The 20,728-nt window shown below is 41.9% G+C and overlaps 2 protein-coding genes across 4 annotated transcripts in view; one reads left to right on the top strand and one right to left on the bottom strand.

Annotated features, from left to right (window-relative positions):
* The window catches only part of LOC119655312 (basement membrane-specific heparan sulfate proteoglycan core protein), a 604,263-nt gene that overhangs the window by 274,284 nt on the left and 309,251 nt on the right, over positions 1 to 20,728 (bottom strand). The window lies entirely within an intron of this gene.
* On the top strand, positions 14,069 to 17,156 carry LOC119655315 (glucose dehydrogenase [FAD, quinone]-like). 2 transcript variants are annotated; one of them, XM_038061150.1, is made up of 4 exons: positions 14,158 to 14,177; positions 14,236 to 14,558; positions 14,958 to 15,091; positions 15,607 to 17,156. In XM_038061150.1, exons 2-4 carry the CDS (start codon positions 14,399 to 14,401, stop codon positions 17,134 to 17,136), a joined length of 1,824 nt encoding a protein of 607 aa, XP_037917078.1. In that variant the 5' UTR covers positions 14,158 to 14,177; positions 14,236 to 14,398; the 3' UTR covers positions 17,137 to 17,156. The 2 variants fall into 2 exon arrangements, with proteins under 2 accessions (XP_037917077.1, XP_037917078.1); XM_038061149.1 differs by having other exon boundaries at positions 14,069 to 14,558.

The raw sequence follows: 20,728 nt of genomic DNA, 5'->3' as shown, positions 1-20,728 counted from the left end.
ACTAATTTTCTTTGGAGTTATTTTAAGATGACTCGGTCAACTTAAGATAAATTAGTACCAGAAACTACGGTACTACTCACAATCATAACAAAAGTTCAATAAACTAACAAACGTGCGTCAGTTTCGATCGGAACCTTATAAAAATTCAACAAGTGTTCATCCAATAAAATCAAACAAGCGAATAAATGTGGACCCATGAATAGTTAATCATCCATTTCTTCTGCCTCACATGATCACAAAATGATTAAGAAAAGATACATAAAATGATTAGCTAAAGATTGGATATAAATACATAAGTTGGGTGCGTTACAAACTCAGTTAGATTTCTGGTCGAGTCCCCTTACGAGTATCGGTTTTACGTTATCGAAATTTGTGTACGGAATTTTCACGAGAAGGATACCTGACTCAAGATGGACTTTCTGGATCCTAGCTGTTCTGCCAGAAGCCTAGGACCTGCCAATACCCTGATAAATACATTTCTTTCGACGATGATAGCGATCCATTGTAACATATCAACCCCTGATATGTGGCCACCGGATTATGGAGAGCAGGCACTGGCTTATGGTGAGACCCCGTTCCGCTTAAATAGTGAGAAGGTATCAGTGTCCACTAGTGTTTCAAAAGTATCTTCGGAAAGTGATCAATGTTGTGTGAAGGACCTAAATTCTAAGTGGATCGTTCAGTGAGGGCGGACGGAGAAGAGTCAAAGTCCCTCCCTGATAGAGTCATCGTTATCAATGCTCTAACCTGGGGCGCCTAAGTAGGGAATCCGGAGCATTCCCGGTTGGCTCTGAGGCCTACCAATTTATCGTCCTCAGATAGGACCTAGGCCTATTCTAACATTCTATAGACAGTACCCTTATATCACTTACCAAGCTGCATCATCTTTCGCACCCCCACCCCCAACAAATTAACCAACTGAATATTTTCTGTATCTCCAAGGACTCGACGAGTACGATTTCGTCGTTATTGGATCCGGATCAGCAGGATCAGTGGTTGCCGGGCGCTTAGCGGAGAATATCGACAATAAAGTCCTTTTGATCGAAGCTGGAGGCGACACATACATAGAAAACGAGGTAAATCTTTAATAGATCCTTTCTCCCTTTAGTACAAACAACCTAATTTCAGATACCAGGATTCGGTTTTGGAGTATTCGGAACAGAAATCGACTGGCAATATCCAACGTTCCCAAACAACAAATCCTGTCTAGGAATGCAAGATGACTTTTGCGTGTGGAACAAGGGTAGAATCATAGGCGGCTCGCACTCCATAAACGGCATGATCCACCTTCGCGGTAATCCTAGAGACTATGATGAGTGGGAGAGGAACGGAAATCCTTCTTGGGGCTGGGATTCAATCCAACCGTATTTTCGTAAGACAGAAAACTTCCAAGGAGACAATAGGTACGGAATACATGGGGAGTATGGCCCAATGAATGTTGAGGCATTTCGATCTCCAAAGCTCGATCAGTTCATGATCCTTAATGCTGCTAGAGATCTGGGATATAATAAAGTGGAGGATTTTTCTGGAGGACCATATCTGGGCTTCGGGAAAATCTATGGGACCCTGAAGTCTGGAAGGAGAATGAGCACGGCGAAAGCTTTTCTCACCAAAAAGTATCCAAACCTCGATGTCATTAAACATGCAGTTGCTCGAAAAATCAGGTTCAATAGAAAACTGAGGGCAGAAGGTGTCAGCTTCGTATACAGGGATCGATACGAAATGGAAGTGAAGGCTCGAAAGGAAATCATTCTATCAGCAGGAACGGTCGAGACCCCGAAACTGTTAATGTTATCCGGTATAGGACCCAAAGTACATTTGAAAGCCTTAAGGATCCCCGTCCTCAAGGATCTTCCTGTAGGAAATAATCTTGGAGATCATGCTAGAGTCGATGTATTCCTCAGGTTGAAGTATAGGAAGAAGCTGGGTTTGGATACGAAATTGCTAGACGCAGTCTACAGTCAATGGGTTCATCGGGATGGTCCTTATGGAATGGCAGGTTTTGACGTTGGAGGATTCATAGCTACTGATGGGAATGGTATTTACCCAGATGTCCAGTTTATCTTTACACCAGTGGATGATATTACCCAGTTTGGAGCAAATTTGAAGCCAGAAATATTACAAAGTTTGGTCAACCAGATCAACCCTACAGATCGCATTATTTCAGTCTCCGTAACCGTGCTGAAACCTAAATCAAGAGGGTTCATTCGACTTCAAAGTACAGATTATCGTGAGAATCCATTTATATACCCGAATTACCTTCAGCACAAGGACGATTTGGATAGGGCTGTCCGTGGTATACACAAGCTTATAGAGCTAGAAGATACCCCGACATTTAAGGATTTGGAAGGCGAATTCCTGAGACCAGAGATACCTGAATGTGATGTTAAGGAGTATCGAAGTACGAGCTACTGGATATGTTACTCACGTTACATGACTAATACCGTATGGCATGCTGTTGGTACAGCAAAAATGGGTCCCAGGAAAGACAGAAGTTCGGTTGTTAGTCCAGAGTTACTAGTCCATGGAGTTAAGGGATTGCGAGTAGTTGATGCAAGTGTCATGCCAACCGTTGTGAGTGCGAACATCAATGCGGCCGTAATTATGGTTGGAGAGAAAGGTGCGGACTTCATAAGGACTTCGTGGGAAGGCTGACAAGATTGTTGAAGCCCCTCTAATGGGGTCTGTTTCTCTTGTAAAAAATTAAGAAATTGGAAGAACGGAAGCTGTTCCAGGGGCTGTTATACGTCAAACTAAACTGTCATGATATATTCTTCGTTTTATGTTTTTCACAGAAAATATTTTGAAATCATATTTGTGCGTGGTTCACCTGAGTTTAAGTAAATAAACTATTTTCGTTGTCAGATAATTTTATTGGCGCCATAATGACTGAACGCCAGCCTCTCGATCTCGTCTCAAAAATGGAAGGCACGAATAAGGGTTGGGGTCGCCTGGAAACTTTTTGACTCAAACCCTCCATGAGGACGAAAGATCAGGATCATATTTGATCATTCAGATTGACACTCCCTTAAGAAGGAACTAGTTATGTGTCTCTGATTGAGATATGATAAAGGGGCGTCCAATGGATTCGAAGAAGGCCACAGACTGGACTGTGGATTAGACCGATGGGAATATAGCGCTTCAGGAGCGAACATATTGCTCCACGGGGGTTGATATGTGGTTCTCCAGAAGCCATTCTTCCCGGCTTCTAACACTTTTAGTACATAGTGCCACACTTTCACGGGGAGACCTTACTATTGACAAAACGCTGCTGGTCTAAACTGGGGAGTCGAAAAATATTGTACTTCCCCAATCCAAAATATTATGCGGACCGGGCCGATTGGGTAGTTTGCAGACAAAGAGTAACTCTGACTGTGAAAGGAATGTCCCCATGAGTAAGTCTGATCATACTACCTGCTACTAAGGACTTTGACATATCCATGTGAATGTGAGTGCCGAAATCAATAAAAAAAAAGGAACAAACAAGAGGAACCCCATATCGGACGCAAATTACTGCAGCAAACGAAAGCATATCTCCGGAACACAGGTAACCAGAAAGGTGAAGTTTAAAAATTAGGCAGTATAGCCAAATTCGTCACTGAATTGTTGAGAACTCCACAACCAATGACCACAAGGCAGGGAGTAGTAACAGTAGGTCTAAGTTTAGTAAACTAGCCGTCAGAAAAAAAAACCGGCCTCGGCCTAGAAACCGAAAATCAAGTCGGAGGAAACCTGGAGTGAGCTTAGCGACGAGGATAGAGATGTGACCTCAACTATGCTAATGTCATGAAGGCTAGCCAACTGGCCTAAATTATTTCAGGAGAATATAGTCACTCGTGAAGGGTTGGAAATCATCGAAAACCCTACCGTCGGCTAAATGTGCAAGAAATGGAGAGAAAACTTTGTATTCAGTGTCGTACGCTTTCGACCAAGTCTGATACTGGCAGACTGCACGAAGGAGGATACTACATAATAGCTCAGGATCATAGTCGCAAAATTGCCAGTCTAGAAGTCAGCAGAACTGCTAACTGACATACCAGGGCCACTCGTGGGGACAATCTGCCTTCGCGAAGCCATAACGATGGAGACAGAAACTCCTAAACCTCATGATCGCCTACAATAAGTGCGTTCACACAAAGCTGTGAAGTGTCTTCAGTAGCAAAAGGGGGGGAGGGGGGCAAGGCCAACTGCTCACAGTCGGGGTGAAGGGACCATCTCTAGTGGAAATTAAAAGCTACAAGCGTCACTTCAATTACAGATATGGGTATTGAGATACCTGAGGGATTCGTACAGATTGTGGAGACCAAAAGGGCAATAGCAGTTAGACCTGTTCTGTCTATTGAGGAGAGCTAGACTATTTAGTCCTGCATCACTTAGGGCTCATAGTCATGGCAGAAAAGGAGAACAAGACTCTGGCACTAAAGAAAAGCCCTAATAATTATTGTAGCTCAGGTAAATCAACACCATACAAGCTGATTTTGTGATAAGGCCAACAGCTAAGTATGACATAAGAATAGTGCTGATTTAAAAACCTTGGGTGTACCGGGGTAGACCTTTATAGGAGAGAGTTTGGAGTGGAGAATTTCGGGGAAACTTCTATGCCGAAACGCAGAATAATGAAACTCAACTTTGACAAGTGACTGTGAAATCGGTAGAATAGTAAGGAATTCTAAGGGAACAGTTCCGGATTGCTATGTAAGGAACCTGAGCAATAACATGGCTCAATTAGAGGTGGGCGATTATATCGTAGAGGCAGTAGAGGCAAACCTCAAGTGAATCAACGACGCTGGTCGTATGGTTATGATGGTCGCTTCCTCAAGGAACATACCCCGGTGGAACAGGAACCTACCCAAAGGGGAGGCAAACCCCAGAAGATTGTCAACTGGGCCTAACAAACTTATGACTAGCAAGGCACACAGGCACTGACCATGTTCAGCAACGCGATTAGAGAAGGAAAGCCAAATATCTTCCGGAAATTCTATGAAGGGATTGAACAACCCATGAAATCATCCAGACTGTACAAGACCATAGTTAGGGACGGAGCCATTTCCTCTGTCTGCTTATAGCAGGAAGATGGGACATTTGCCAAGAATGAACAGAACAGAGTGTACCGATATTCGAAACCTCACTTCCCGCGGTTACAGTGGGAACTTGTAAACCACTGAAATCACGTAGAGTGGATGGTATCTTTCCAGGTTTATTTCAAATGGGCGTATTTTGCTTGCACTACAAGATGAACACCAATCATTCGCAATTTTCAACCTATTCCTACCAAGAAATTCATATTATCGTTAATGATTCCATTTCCCTGCAGGTCTTCCCGAGACAGTTGCACGCCTCCTCCACTGCTAATGCATGGCCTATACATTGTCATATCCGCCTTTTGATCAACTCAACCATGGATAACTGGCCTTGTGCCTTCGAAATTGTATCAGACCACCGTAATCCGATAATACGTCAGACAAGTGTTGACGAAGGCTAGGAGCTTTTACTTGAGGATTGGAATTACTTTCCATGTTCCATCCCTATATGTGCAATAGGCACACAAAAAAACCATTGGTAGTCTCAACTTTATCGTAGTTGGGAAAGGGAATACAAGGACCCGTCAGGCTAAGAGCCTTGGCTTTGATAGTGTCTATCTTCAGTCTAACTCTACTTCCGCCTTATATCAAATTTAGAGCCACTTGACCAAGTTGCGTGACTCCGTGAGAGAGCAGATATCACCAATGTAGTCGAAGTATTTGAGAAGCCCTTCACGTCCTCCGGACGAAGCAACACATAGAACCTAACCAAAATTAAGAGAACATAATAAAGGTGACAAAATGAAACCCTGATGGGCCCCGCTTTAAACTATACTACCTACTGACCCTGCCCAAAGCCTGTTCAGAATCGAGGAAGAACAAGTGAAGCTGAGATCTGAACTTCCACGCACTGTTCTAAAGTGATCCGTAGGGTATTGATGTGGTCAACACAGGAATATCCAGAGCGGATATTAGCCGACTGGGGAGACCGACAAGCCCAGCGGCTTTACTCCGTTTGAATGCATTGATAACCAAAATGACTTCTCTTCTATTTGGAGGACCAGTCCATATCCGCATGATACGCTGACTGCCGGATGTCTTGCACCTCTTGAACTAGACGTCATTGTAAATGAGGGATCGACCAGTAACGTCCTTCACGGGGAATATGGAAAGATTTACGGCCACATGCCAGTTCTTTTGTAATGCGGTATACAATTCTGCAATTCTGTCGCTATTGACAGCAATCAAGGATTTCACATGGATTTGGAGCTCGAACTGCTATTTCTCAAATGAGTATTCCAAGGTATCCAACGTCCAATCAGGAAGATATCTCTCCCACGGTCGAGTGACCATCAGCTGGTCATCTCTTTCGCAGCTGTCATCCACATTCTGAGGATAGCTCCTAAATTTGCTGCTGATCGCAAAGTAGTTAATCTACTTGTTAATTCGGTATCGATCATTTGAGACCCAACTGGCTTATTGAAAGCTCCATGCTCGGACAATATGCCCCAATAACGAGGCGGCGAAACCTACAGAAATACGCAAATCTTTCGTCATGACCGTCATGACTACCACGATTGTACTTCCCCATCACAGGCCCGAACAAGGTGTTTTGAGCGCCCACCTTAGCATTCATATCACCCATTACGATTAAAATGTCACCTTTAGGGAGCTACTCCTGAGCTGTGTGTAATTACCCATGGAAAGTATCTGTTTAAAGAATTTAGCATTTCTTCCGGAGGTTGGATCGAGCCTGTTTGCTCAGAAGCATCCCGTCATTTTGATAAATGTCACTTAGTAGGCCTTCTAACCCATTGCACCCCCAATAAGTATCAGCATTGCCGAGTAAGGCTCACGATAAGTCCTATCCGAGAATGACAGTTTATTCTTGCGCTTCAGCAGCGGATGAAGAAAACGCTGTGGTCTATCCGAATGAGAAGGTAATCCTCGGCTCCAAAAATGGTCGACCTACCCGCGTCAATTCTAGGCCAACTCTAGAGGGTGGTAGGGGCCAGAACAGGTATGGGATATGTACCAAGGGTATGGCTATGTTCAGACCAATGATGAAGGCAATCCATTGTACGGAAAACAGTGGATAAGGCCTTCGGGTCCTGGCATTAGCTTTGTAATATATGATTGCTAACACACATGCTAAAAAGCTTACCGGGAAAGACGATCAGCCGAAACTGTCTTGGATATCCAAGTTGTTTTCGACAATACATCATTTGCGGAAATACAGAATGCTCTTACCCGTGAGGGAGTCAGGAACACTTTGACCTTCACGATAGCCAAAATGTTAGAAAATGGATAACTGGTAGTACCTAGAATCCAACGTTAAAGCTGATGAACTCTTAGAAGAACTAAGAAATACTGATCAAAGGGCGTGGTTGACCAACACCGCGTAGTTCCATGTACAAAGGAGTTGACGCTATTAGACAAGGTGGCATAGAGGTTAAGCAGGAAGCAGAGGTCAAATAGCTAGACGATTCACGTCGAAAATATATGTAGAAAACCTACAAGAGGTCTAATGATTCGGATATGACACTATGTTGGGTTGGTACTGCAATAGTAAAACCAATAATTATTTGTGAGACAGTTATCTACGCGGATATGAACAAAATCGGGACAACACTCAGCGAGTTACTTAAACTTCAAAGACTGGTTTGTATCTGCATCACTGGGGTATATGAGCATGCCCAATAACATCCCTGTAGGTCCTTGTGGGACGTTTTCTCTTCAACTTGCCAGACAGATGTGAGTGCGAAGGACAATCTTCAGAATTTTCGAGGATATCGTGCAGGTACAGAGCTGTCTTAACCGGACGAAGATTGACATTTTTTCTAGGTAACTCCCCAAATTACTGGTACCGAAGGGTAGAATGACAATGGAGTGTTATTTGGATAAGAAATTTGACAGATGATGAAGCACCAGGCCGGACTGAGTTTGAGAGGCAGTGATCTACCACTTCAACGAATAACTGATTACCTAAGGTACTGATCAATCACTGGCAGCAGAAAGACTGTGTGCAGGGGCCATTGATCCAAAAAAGAGCTTCAAACTATTGGTTAACCATAGATTGGCATGATCATTTTTACTTGCAAAGGATCTATTGGGAGAGAACATTGCGACCCTTTCTGACAGGCACTTAGGTTCAACCAAGTAAAGTCAAAACTGACATGGGATTAAATGGACCAAAATGCCTAGAAAGGGAGAAACGAAACCAACGCGTGTAGACTATTCCAGATAGCAATAAGCACTAAAGTATTGAAATTATAGAACGCAGAACGTTTCGATTACGTTTATCACAAAAATTGCACGTCATATTGGTACGTGAGCATCCTGGAGGTTATGAACTTTTGAAGTAATTTATTTTTTTACTAAAAGTGTAAATAAAATAGTAAAAAGTTCAGATATTTTTAGCTTCAATAAAATTAGAATCTTTCTGCAAATATATACTCTAAAACAGAAACTACAGAAACTAAGAACCCCCTGGGCTTTCACCGATGCTAGTTACCAGAGGTTAAATGGAATTTAGATGGCATTTCTCGTCTCCTCAAAAATGACTTTCAGTTTTTTTAAAAAATATTGATAACAATAGAAAGCAATGGAAAGATACTTTTTTTTTTGTAAACCAGATTTATGTTTTATCAGAGGATTTAAATGGCAAGGCATAAACATATATTTGGGGTTTGCTTGGCTTTAGTTATGTATCAAGTAAAAGTATCTTTTCGGTAAATTATGGGCCTGAATAAATAAGTAATTATAAGAGAAAATTATATCTAATACCTTACTTGCAACCATTTAAATAAGAAAGCTTTTGAAAAAGAATATTTGTTTGGGTGCTCAAAAAAGTTTTCGGGGATTCATTGGGGAAAAAGATGATATTTCTTTCTTTGTAAGGGAACAATCAGAAACTGAACTCATAAAATGTATCTTTTTAATTTTCAACTTGAGGTCTCAGATGTTCGATCGAGAACTGATTTGCTTTTTTAGGTGATTGTCAATCCCCCGAAATGGTCAAACCGCCTTAATCACATCTACGCTCGATTGTTGCTCTTTCGAAAGGAAAACATTCTTTCCCTACTGTTCAACTCATTGTGTTTTTATGACGAAGCATTTGTTGGCCACTCTAGTGAATTCCATGATAGGGATAGCCACCAATGGAGCTGTCACCCTTTCTAAGAGTGTGACCTATCCACTGCCACTTCCGCCTTCTTCTCAACATGACTGCAGATAGGAAGAACTTCAGTTTAATTTTGAATTCTGTCTTCTTCAAATTCAAAGCTATTTGTCCAAAGTCCATGAGTCCGTGAGAGGGCAAATAAATGTCATCAAAGTTCTGGTTCCCTTGGGTTCGCCAAACTCTCTTGCGCGTGCTGTTCCCGCTTTCCTGGGATCACTTCTACGTTACCCTATATGATGCTATGTCTCTCTTCAATTATGTGCCATGCTATCATTGATTTCAGCGTTTTGCTCTTCGCATTCTTTCTCTGGCCGTTTCTGCTTCTCTTCCGCGCTCTCCCCAGCGTACCAAAACCAGCCTTTAAGTTTCTCACAATCTTGACGTGTCACCTTTTATAATCCCACTAGATTCATGTTTTAATTTGCGGTCCTTGGGGATCTCAGGCTGCTTTTGAGCTGGTAAGTCCTACTCGATAGCACCATATTGATGTTTAGCCCTTTCATCGTTTTTATCAATTTCGACGAAGCCGCGGAGTATGTGACCACTATTCTTCTTTTCCCTTCCAAGCTATTACCGGGGGATGTCATTGTAATTATTTCTTGTCATTTCTCCTTTTTCCACATGAGTCTTTCAATAATTGATCGTTGGAAGCCGTTCTTCACTTCGGTGTTGATTATATATTCCTTTTATTTCCTAATATTTTAGCACTGAGGAGCACGGTGAACAATCGGTGGATCAAGGCATGGAAAGGGGCCATTTTATTGCGAATGGGAGTGATTTGAATTATCTAATATCGTTCGCTGCATGCGTCGGTTTCCTATAAATGTCAAAATAGATCCCCTTTTCCTCTGTAATGATTCTTAAATCAAGAAACGGGAGTTTTCTATTGTCTTCCACCTCCATTGTGAACCTATGGTTTTGACGTACCTTATTGAGGACCTCCAGCATTTCATACAATTTATCTTCACGGACAATGGTGATGATGTCATCTATATTCTTTGACCAGATCTTTGGAATGTACATCATTCTCAATCTTGTCCCTGAATATGTCACTCAAAAAGGGTGAAAGGGAGTTCAAAATTGCCTCCCCTCTGGTTCCTTTGTAGAACTTCCCTCTGAATGTCAGGTATGGATAACCCACTTTCTGCTTTTTTAAGTGACGTATTCATGGACAAGATAGAGAATGATCTACATTCCAAAGGCCCTGGTCAAGGTATGTATACAACATTTTCACCATTGTCCGTGAAGACAAAGTAAAGGAGATGCTGGGGGTCCTGAACAAGATACATCGGAAACTTAGGTTTACAATGGAGGTAGAGGAGAGTTGTTCCGTTTCTTGATTCAATGATCCTTAGAGAGGAAAAGACGATCTTCTTCCTGTAGATATAATTCACAGTCATGATGTATTTGCAGTATATCGCGCTGCTGTTAGAGGAGAGGCTCAGCAGCCTCTGATGAATGGACAATACTTCCAGATGTTAGCATCTAGATGAGGAACCATAATTCGATGAATCTTTTAGAAGGAAATGCGAGATCAGCGTGGTTCTGATAGTAATAGCATTCGTGTGATGCACACGTAGAGAAAAGGGTTTGATCGCCTGTTGAACAAGTTTATCTAGTGTGCATTGTGGAAACATCTAGCGTCATAAGAGCTTTTTCACACTTTGTCATTGTGTTATCCTACACGCCCCTCAAGGAAGATTTAATTTGACCAACGTTTGACCTCGAGAAAAGCCTCTAAATTTGAAACGATAACGTAATACAACACAAACCTTAGCCTAACATGAAGAGAATAGATTTTTTAATGCCAAAAAACTCCGCCGGGTAGTTGCAAAAGGGCCGGTATCACCTTGCACCAATCGTCAAAAAATTGAAAGAAAAGCACCTTCAATTATAGGGTCGTTGCATCCAGGCCGAGAAAATTGGCTGCAATATACAAGTCGATGGAAACCGACCAAAAAACAAGTGGTTGGAGACAGCAAAGATTTTAGACCCTGAATGTAATCATCACAGGCATGACCAGTTTAAACCTACAGGAGTTGAAATTTCTATAGGCTTCGGCCATCCAGTTTGATATTCTCGAACTTTCTCTGGCGATAACTAGGCAGCATTTCGTGAGGTTCCCTTTTTCAGCGGCTGTTAACGCCAAACAAATCTAGCTCTCCCAAGGACTGAATATCCCCTCCCTTTTCAGAGCTAAAGTCTGCTTTTCGTTCATTCAACATCTTCATAATTTTATGGACTTTCGAAACCAACATTGCACTTTACCAAAGGTGCAGGTCACTTGGTTGAGCATGTCCTTCTGATCTGTGAGAACCGGTACCTGGCTCGCTATTAACCGAAAAAAAATACACAATAGCCTCGCCTGAATTCTGTAGTAGGTTGACGTCCTTTTTCTATGTACATTTTCAGTGCCTAGTTCTTTGAGACAGATAGGAACAGTGGAATGCAAGCATTGGCAATGATGAATCCGTCTTTGTTGCTTTTTCAAAATTAAAACCGCATATACACCAAGCCCAACATTAAGTTGTTGGGGATCAGACGCCGAAGGTGTCAAAGGAGCAGGTCATACAGGACAGACCGATGTCTTTATTGGTACTATGCAGTGGAATACACTATCCAATTCTACAATTTTTAACAATAACCGTAACCAAAGGAATTTTGGCCCGGGACAACGGCGGCTAAAGCTATTTGCACATCCATCCTGGATAAGGGAAACTATTTGTAATATTTGAGGCATCACCATTGAAGAAGAATTTCAAGCCAGGACAGCTCCCTGGCAAAGGTCAAATATACAACAAGTACGATGTGGTCCCAAACTAGGCTATGCTAGGCAGCACCAATAAGGGGGCAACTTCAGCCCAAGCCATGTTGGTGCTAAGATAATTTGTCTAGCTAGCAATTCCTAGAGAAAACTTCATAGCCCCAATCTCAAGCTTTCAGCTTCTTAGTCACCAAATATCTTTACATTGAGATTGGAGCGTAGATAATTTCCTTCGCTCGATGCGATTCTCACAAGTCCTCATGCCTATCGATAGCGATTTCCTTTTCCTCTATATCGCCCATATCTCCCTCTAGTTTGCAAAAGATTAAAATTTACGCTTCAAAAAATCTAAGCACAAACAGGGGGGGAGGGGGGGGGGGGGTTGTCAAATGCGTACTCAATCCACAAAAGAAAAAGGAAAATTTTAGACAAGTGACGATTTATTTCTTAAGATAGCCTCCGTGAAGTGTATTGAGCTAGACACCTGTCTGAAAAATACGTTTCCTCGAGGTCTGTCAAGTAGGCGTCCGCGGCGTTCGTCAAAGTTCTACCCGGAAGTGACTTTTTTAAGGTTGGAAACAAAAGGAAGTCACACGAAGCCAAATCTGGAGGATAAGGTAGATGGGGTAGTCTTCTTCAGGTAGTCCATGCAGATTATTTCCTGTAAAACCCAGAAAACGGCGGTCAGCAGCTTTTCGGCCGATAGGACAGTTCGTTGAATGAAGTCCACTGTTTCGACTGCTTCTTAGTCTCTGGTGTATACCAGTGGAGCCATGTTTCGTCGAAGGGTACGAAGGGACGCAGAAACTTTTTCGGATTGCGCTTAAACAGTGTCAAACACTGCTCTGAAGTGGTCTCATGGTTGGGTTTGCTGTCCGGAGTAAACAAAGGCGGTACCTATCGCGCCGATAGCTATCTCATGCCCAAAATTTCATGCAGGATATGACCCAGACGATTCTTTAAGATGCCTTCTATCTCAGCTATCGGTGGCCTGCCAATACGAGATCGTGGATTTTTTTCACGTTATCCTCTGAGTGACCCATTTTCGCGGTACCTAGGTGTGGTTCATAAAAAATTGACGTGCAACCACGTTGAAATTAGTTAAACCAATTTTTCACGGTCGCCATTTTAGGAGCAGAGTCATCGTACACAGCATCCAAACACTCGTATATTCGTCCAATGAACAACCTGATAGGGGCACTACCAAAGGAACTGTCCACTGCCTCGACTGGCGACTTTTATATTCTTTCATAATCCACTAATTGGAAAGGAGCCTTCTATGCAGACTAGGCAGACTAAAAATCTATAGTAACGCAACTGATCGTGGGTGCGTCTGTTTTTTTTTTGTTCAATTTGGGGACAGATTCTCTTATTTGCGGTCTAATACTTTTTTCACTATTTCTGAAAAAAAAAACCGCACAAGAACGATGGTATTATGGTTCGACCTAGAAGGATACGCAGGCGAAATTATGAAAATACGATAACTAAGGAGAGAACCAAAGTAGTTTAGCACAATTGCCATATTTGATCGATAAAAAGATTATAATCGATTATCGTTGGTGCGAACTCTGCAATTTTGCAGGAACAGTCGACCTAGGGCTACATTAAGGGACATAATCGAGTAATTCAGGTCAATGCCCTTACAAACCTCGATTTTTTCCATTTCCAGTAGCGCTTGTTATTATATTATTATGGATTCGTATCACTGGATTGCGTAGCACATTTACTTAAATTCGGTTTTTTCGAAGCTCAACATACTTGCTCCCATAAAATTAAAATATTATGTACTAAATATGACAGATTCTTCTTAGTACTATCATATGCCATGCTTGGTAGGTGCAAATTAATCTTCCCAAGTGTTGCCAGTGTTCAACTTTCATTGCATTTCCGTAGCCAGTTGAAAATTTCTCAAAAAAACTTACTGGCACACCCAATTTATCAAACAAAAGCTTTACGTTTCCAGTGACTTTCAAATTAAAAGCAAATTTGCATAAGTTTAATTCGAAAGTTTCTTCGAAAATTTACATTATAATTTTCGACAAATTCTAAACAAAACAATAGGGAGATCCCCTCATAGTTGTGTAATGGAGATCGCTTAATACTGCAGTAGTCCCGGGAGCTCAAGTAGTGAACCTTCCCTAAATATCTTTCTCCAACAAAACATAATCAAAAGTTTTCAGTGAAAATATTCTGTAATCATTTAGATAAAGTACCAAATTGCATGACTATAAAAATTCCACAGTTCATCAAATTCGATTAATTTTCAGTAGTTGATGAACGCGGTAGAATCAAGGAGGAAGGCGTGATTTTGTGGTTACCTGATAGGGAGGTCATAAATTTGGTTTAGTAGTGAAGCTAGGAAGCCGGGCAGGCAATCGGAGTGCATTAACTAGTTGGTTTGGTGGATTTTTTTTTGGTGGAACAAGGACGATGTATAATAATTTGATAGAGCCACAATGTGCAGCAAACAGTATAGGTTTGGCGAATGGGCTGATCACTACTTTGGTTTCAACGCTTTTGACGATGCACTGTAATATCAGTTCGAATGATATGTGGCCGCAGGATTATGGCCCAATGGCACTATTACATGGTGAATAGAAATGTGTTGTGGTCTTCCTAGGACCTAGTTCGTTTGACGCTTGTGGAAATTTTTAATATTTCGAAGTCAAAAAATTATTTAAAAAAAAATTAAATTAAATTAAATTAAATAATAAAAAAACAAAATTAAAACAAAAAATAGTTTCAAAAAGGACAGTAATAAAATTCAATGAAAAGATCATAACTTGGTGGTTCAGTGGATTACACTCAAGTTTAAAGCATGTGTTTTCCCAAAAATAGTGAATTTCAATTTTGGATGCTGACACTGCAATTTATTGCTCGATAATATTCAGGACGAAAAAGTGTCTTTAAGTTTCCAATTTCCAATAAGCATCAAATCAAGGAAGGCAAGTCCTCAGACCATTGAAAAATAATTGGGTTTTATTTTCAGGAGTGGAAACATATGATTTCGTGATCGTTGGAGCAGGGTCAGCCGGATCTGTTGTTGCCAGCCGTTTGGCAGAGGTTCCACAGTTCAAAGTTTTACTCATAGAAGCTGGTGGGAATCCGCCCATTGAATCAGAGGTAAATAGATAATACTACGTTAAAATCAGGGAGGGAGGAGGTTCTTCAGGATTAAAACACAAAGGTAGAAACTGGTAACCATGGACGTGATCCTGGTACGTTGGTCATACTTAGGAGTGCATAAAAACCATATACGATGATTCACTTGCATGCTAATACCACGAGCTTCTTGTTGCAAAATGAAGAAAAAGGACATCATGGTCCGAATATGACCCTATTGGTTGAACTCTTCCGAAAAAGTAGGGTAAACGGCTTCGTCAAGACAAGACGGAACTTGTCAAACGCTGCCTCACCTCGGCTCTGGCAGCAGGGTCACCAAAAGTTGTTGTCAAGTGTTGATTTCTCGTTTATAATGAACGAAGCAACTTAGAAACTCCCTGGACGAAACCACACTGACCAAAATGAGGCGCCCGTTCGTTCATACTCATCAGGTCCCCTTATAAAATGAATGTTGATTTAGGACTTCCTTAATTCAAACAAAAACTATGAACAATAATTTATCCTCCATTTTTCAGATCCCCGGAGCATCTTACGCACATCGGTTCTCCCAATACGATTGGCAATATCCAACCCATTCGAATCGTATTTCCTGCCTAGCAATGAATAACGAATCATGTATTTGGAGCAAAGGAAAAGTCCTTGGAGGATCTAGCTCGATAAATTCCATGTTCTACATCCGAGGTAATCCAAGCGACTACAATGAATGGGGTCAAGCGGGTAACACAGATTGGGATTGGGAACACCTCCTACCATATTTCATGAAATCAGAAAATTTCCAAGGTGACAACAAATATGACATGCACGGTCTTGACGGACCAATGACTGTAGGACCGTTCCAATCATCGCGGTATGACCAACTAATGATAATGCAAGCTGCCGAACAAATGGGGTACCCTTCTGTTGAGGATTTTGTAGATGGACACTATCTAGGATTTGGCAATATCTACGGGACTGTTGAGGATGGAAGGCGTGTAAGCACAGCGAAAGCCTTCCTTGTGGATGACAAGCCGAACTTACATATCATTAAAAATGCAGTGGCGAAAAAACTACATTTTGATCCGTCGAAACAAGTAACCTCGTTGAGTTTCGTGTACAATGGCAAGCATGAGATGAACGTGAAAGCAAATAGGGAGATCATCCTCTCAGCAGGGTCGATTGAAACACCGAAGCTCTTGATGTTGTCAGGTCTAGGTCCAAAAACGCATCTGCAGGCTCTAGACATTCCCGTCATGGTAGAACTACCGGTTGGTGAAAATTTACAGGACCATCCATGCGCTATACTCTTCTGGAAATTCGAGTACAAGTACAAGGTCAGCCCCGAACTACGGACCTTAGACACAATATACAAACAATGGGTGCATAGGACCGGGAAATATGGTATTGGTCCCTTAGACATCGGGGCCTTCCTGAACACGAAAGGTGCAAGTGAGTACCCCGATCTGCAGTTCATCTACACACCAATTGACAACATAACCGAATTCGGAGTAAACTTCAAAAAGCCAATCCTCCGAAGTCTTGAGCAACAAATAAACCCCGGGGACTACGTAATAGCTGTTCATGTCATATGTCTTCGGCCCAAATCTAGAGGGTTCGTTCGTCTAGCCAGCCTGGATTACCGGGACCACCCGGAAATCTTCCCGAATACCTTCCAAAAGGACGCTGACATGGATGCTATCATCTACGGAATACGGAAGCAGTACGAGTTTCTGGATTCAAAGATATTCCAGAAGCATAGTGCTGGAATCATTCGGGTGGATTTGCCTGCTTGTGACCTGCATCGGTTCAAAACTACGAAATATTGGGAGTGTTACGTGAAATATATGTCGAATTCGGTATTTGATGCAGTCGGGACTGCTAAAATGGGTCATAGACGAGATTTGATGGCGGTAGTGGATCCTGAGTTGAAAGTTCGAGGTACAAAGGGGTTGAGGGTGGTGGATGCCAGTGTTATGCCGAGTATTGTAAGTGCAAATACGAATGCAGCGACAATTATGATAGCAGAAAAGGGTTCGGATTTGATAAAAAGGACATGGGGTGTATTATAATTTTATATATAGTTGATAATAAAGATATGAATAGTGGAGGTGTTTTTTCGGTTAGATCTGCGGGTAGAGGCTTGTTTTCCCTGTTCGCCTTGACTAGGACTATCAGAGGAGTTAGGTAGACAGGTCATCAGGTTCCAGGAGTTGTTTCCCTTCTCCTATGACGTTCATATTTTGACTCCTCCAAAATCCCCTCTTTTGAAGGTTCGGCCAAATTTTGTTTATTGTTATTCAACAATGAATCTACAAGTTAAGCGAACTCTTCCCGCTATTATTCAAGGCCACTGCAATCTTCTATCTGAATACTTCGGGATCAACATTTCATTATCATTTCATCACCAAACAGCAAACAACTTTCTCTTTTGATCCGACATAATTCTTTGAAAACAATTGCAAGTTGCTCAGTGGAGACTTAGAGGCTTATCATCTCAGAGAAACGTCAGAGAAGTAGGTGAAGTATTCCCTCCGTTATATCATATAGACAGGTGACATCGTCGGTAGATATATGCACTGGAAGGAATTGTTACAGTAGCAGATTGGTTGGACTTAAAGATGATTATGCGTCGAATGCGCCAAAAAATCAAGGGCGATTCCAAGTTCAAGAGCAAACGAGGAACTTTGTACTGTTTTAGGGTTTAAAGGGGGACGTCAGGAGAGTTTGGGGTATTCAGATAAATCTATCTATGAAGATATTTTTATTAAAATCTATTTATCTATAAAAAATTAGCGAAAGTTTCTCTCCAATTGGCTGGAACTATCATTAAATGAAAGGCTGACAAGGTTGGTCTGTTTGCGACCACCGATTGTATAGGTAGTGAAGGACCCCTTACTTTATTCATCGTTATCTCCGATGAGGATATACAGTCTTTTGTTTCTGAAGGTGGACCTTATTGACAGCAGCACTATATGTTTTGGTCTAGAAGGAATTTTTACGCCCCTAACCCAGTACCAAATTATCCCACTTGTTAGTAGGACCTATTGTGACCCCATAGTGTCAGAGGTAGTTCTAATCGTTTTGCTTGACTGCTTTTAGTGTATTCAAAAAACCGGAATATGGTTGACTCTCACGAACCACATACCACTGTGAAGCCTTGTTTTCTCCTTGGCAAAAATGCAGTGGTAATAGATATAATTATACAAAGGATTTCCAAGGCACATTCCCTTGGTAGAGCTCAACAATTCGATTGATTTTTGCGGTTGAAAAGGACGAAATATTCTATCCGTTTGCTCCGTGGACATTGTCCGCAAGTCTGTAGTGTTATCAGTGAAGCTGGACACCGGACTCTGAACAAATGGCGACGACGACTCCATGTTGTTCAAAGGGTATAGTTGGTCATTCGCAGGTGACAACAACTTCTCGTCAGAGACCAGTTTATGACTGAAACTTCGGTGTCGCTTACAACAATCTTCAAACGCAATGGTTCCTGCTTTTAACTAATCACCCAACTTTTTAGAAAAGATTACAAACAGGTTCGTCCAAGGCAGAGGAAACCTTTCCTACGCTGCCTCACTTCTGCCCAGGAAGTAGCCTGGCCTGGGAATCAACCGATCCTTTAGAAAGACCATAAGTGCGGATTATTAGAAGAGGTGGGGCAACACCCGATGAGTTGACTTTGCCCGGGAAGGAACTCCTCTTTAAACTTGTTAGCAAAGCTGCAGAGGTCTTATTGCTTGCCTTTCCGTGACAACGACTTTATGTTCGATGATCTGGGTAGAGGTACCACATGGCATTTTTAGCCATTTTTTCAACCGAAGGATCGTGGATTTTTACAATTTTCTTCCAATTTCCCCGAGGTGGTAGTCTTAAGACTCTTGCATTTCCTGAATCTGGGTCGCCTCCCCTTTCGACGGAGGCATTACCTGTCAATTGTCTTCAAATTTAATCCAGTACATTTTGGTGAACAATTCGGGAAAGCGGAGAATGGCAATCAAGTTTCTGGATAATTTTCTGACCAGAAACAAAAGGATTTGTTGCTTTCGAACTTGCCATAAAATAAAGAAACAATGCGCCCCTTGCTGAGACTAAGGAAAGAGATAAGTCAAGGAAAGAGATAAGTGTGTAAATACGGTTTGCTTTTTGGCATCCCGGCGAATTAACAGTACAAGATGAGTGCCAAGAAAACGATATGATAGGTTATTGCCTATTACGACAGCGGTAATAATACCTGACCCCACGTGAGTCACAGTTATCCGAAGACAAGAGTACAATTTTCTTGGTTGATGGTGGAGAGCCTGTTGATGGTCTTCTTAACTGCAATACTAGGCGTCGTACACAGTTTGACTGGGAGGCTCAGAAAAATGTGAGCAAAAACCCTCCATTATTCAAGGAAGATTTTCTGTATTCACGATTCTATCTTTTCGGCCCTTTTTTAGAGCCATAATCCAGTGGCTGAGAGTGAACAGACTGGTTTTCCTTGGGTTATAACCCACTGAGCTGATTTACATCATTACCCCTGTGTCCAAGGGACTATAGAACGCAGAACGCAGGGCGCATACTCTATCTTAAAAGGGTTGAATACTTCATGAAACTTAAAATTAGGATAAGACCAGTTTTGGCGAGCGGATTTTCTTAAATAGTTCTGTACAAACCGGGATTTCGAGCATTCATCCTTACGATTTTCTTTATGATCCACAACGCCTTCCTGCAGGGTGGGGGCGGTGCTCTAAGCTGGCAGCGAAGAAAACTGTGCAGCAACCTTGTCGACCAAAACAAAACCAGGTGCTCAAGAAGAACTTCCACGTGGTCGCAACGGGAAACACAATACTAATTCTGGCTTGCTGAAGGTGATTCAGTTGGTGAATGCTTCAAGGCTTAATTAGGGCCATGAGATTCGGGACTCTTCTGAAGAGATTTCGGCCAAGAAACTTTACCAATGGTCTACGGGTACAATGGGAGCCGGGAAACCCTCTGAATATACATGTTTCAGGAGAATTCCTGGTTCATGTACTTTCAGCCCGGTTGTAGCAGTTGGCCCTGAAGTAAAAATTTCAGGGCGGTTGTGATTATGTCCAAGCGGAAAAGATATTTGAAATCTAAGGAACTGTTAGGCAAGAAAACTATCTGTCCTGGATTCTTTACCTTATCGTATTGGCTGAGTTTTAACGTAGTTCACCAGCGTGGAATGCGCAGAGGAATTATTCCAGTTTTCCTCCCTTTGGAGTCCTATTGAAAGCATTTTGTCTTTAACTGTGCGACGATGTGTAATTTGAGAAGACTTAATCTAATCCCCGCAAGAGATCATCCAGCTACAATGTCCTGGTTTACATAGCTTTTTCTGACCTAAAAGTAGGTGGCGTTACCCTTATGTTCGATTACTGGCAATACGGAGGAATTTGTGGAAACCCCCACAGAAGATATATCAATACTTTTGAACCTTACAAGAAACTCGGTGGTCTGTTGCCAAAAGTATCGGGGTAGAACGTGACCACTTGTTTTCTCTGGTTACGCATGCACTCAATATGGTGCCAGCATTCGTATCTCGGAGAGTTTCCGCTGAGAAATTGGTCATGGTTGCTATTATTTCAGCTAATCACGCAGATCTACTTCCTTACTACCTATTTGCCACTGGCAGGTCGATCTGAAGTCTGAAAAAAA

The sequence above is a fragment of the Hermetia illucens genome, chromosome 4, assembly GCF_905115235.1.
Source record: "Hermetia illucens chromosome 4, iHerIll2.2.curated.20191125, whole genome shotgun sequence".
Taxonomy (NCBI): Eukaryota; Metazoa; Arthropoda; class Insecta; order Diptera; family Stratiomyidae; genus Hermetia; species Hermetia illucens.
This window is presented reverse-complemented; position numbering and strand designations above follow the sequence as displayed.

Coding starts and splice junctions, on each gene's coding strand:
- LOC119655315 (XM_038061149.1), top strand. CDS start 14,399: ATGTATAATAATTTGATAGAGCCACAATGTGCAGCAAACAGTATAGGT. Junction 14,559..14,957: donor CCCAATGGCACTATTACATG/GTGAATAGAAAT, acceptor TTTTATTTTCAG/GAGTGGAAACATATGATTTC. Junction 15,092..15,606: donor ATCCGCCCATTGAATCAGAG/GTAAATAGATAA, acceptor TCCATTTTTCAG/ATCCCCGGAGCATCTTACGC.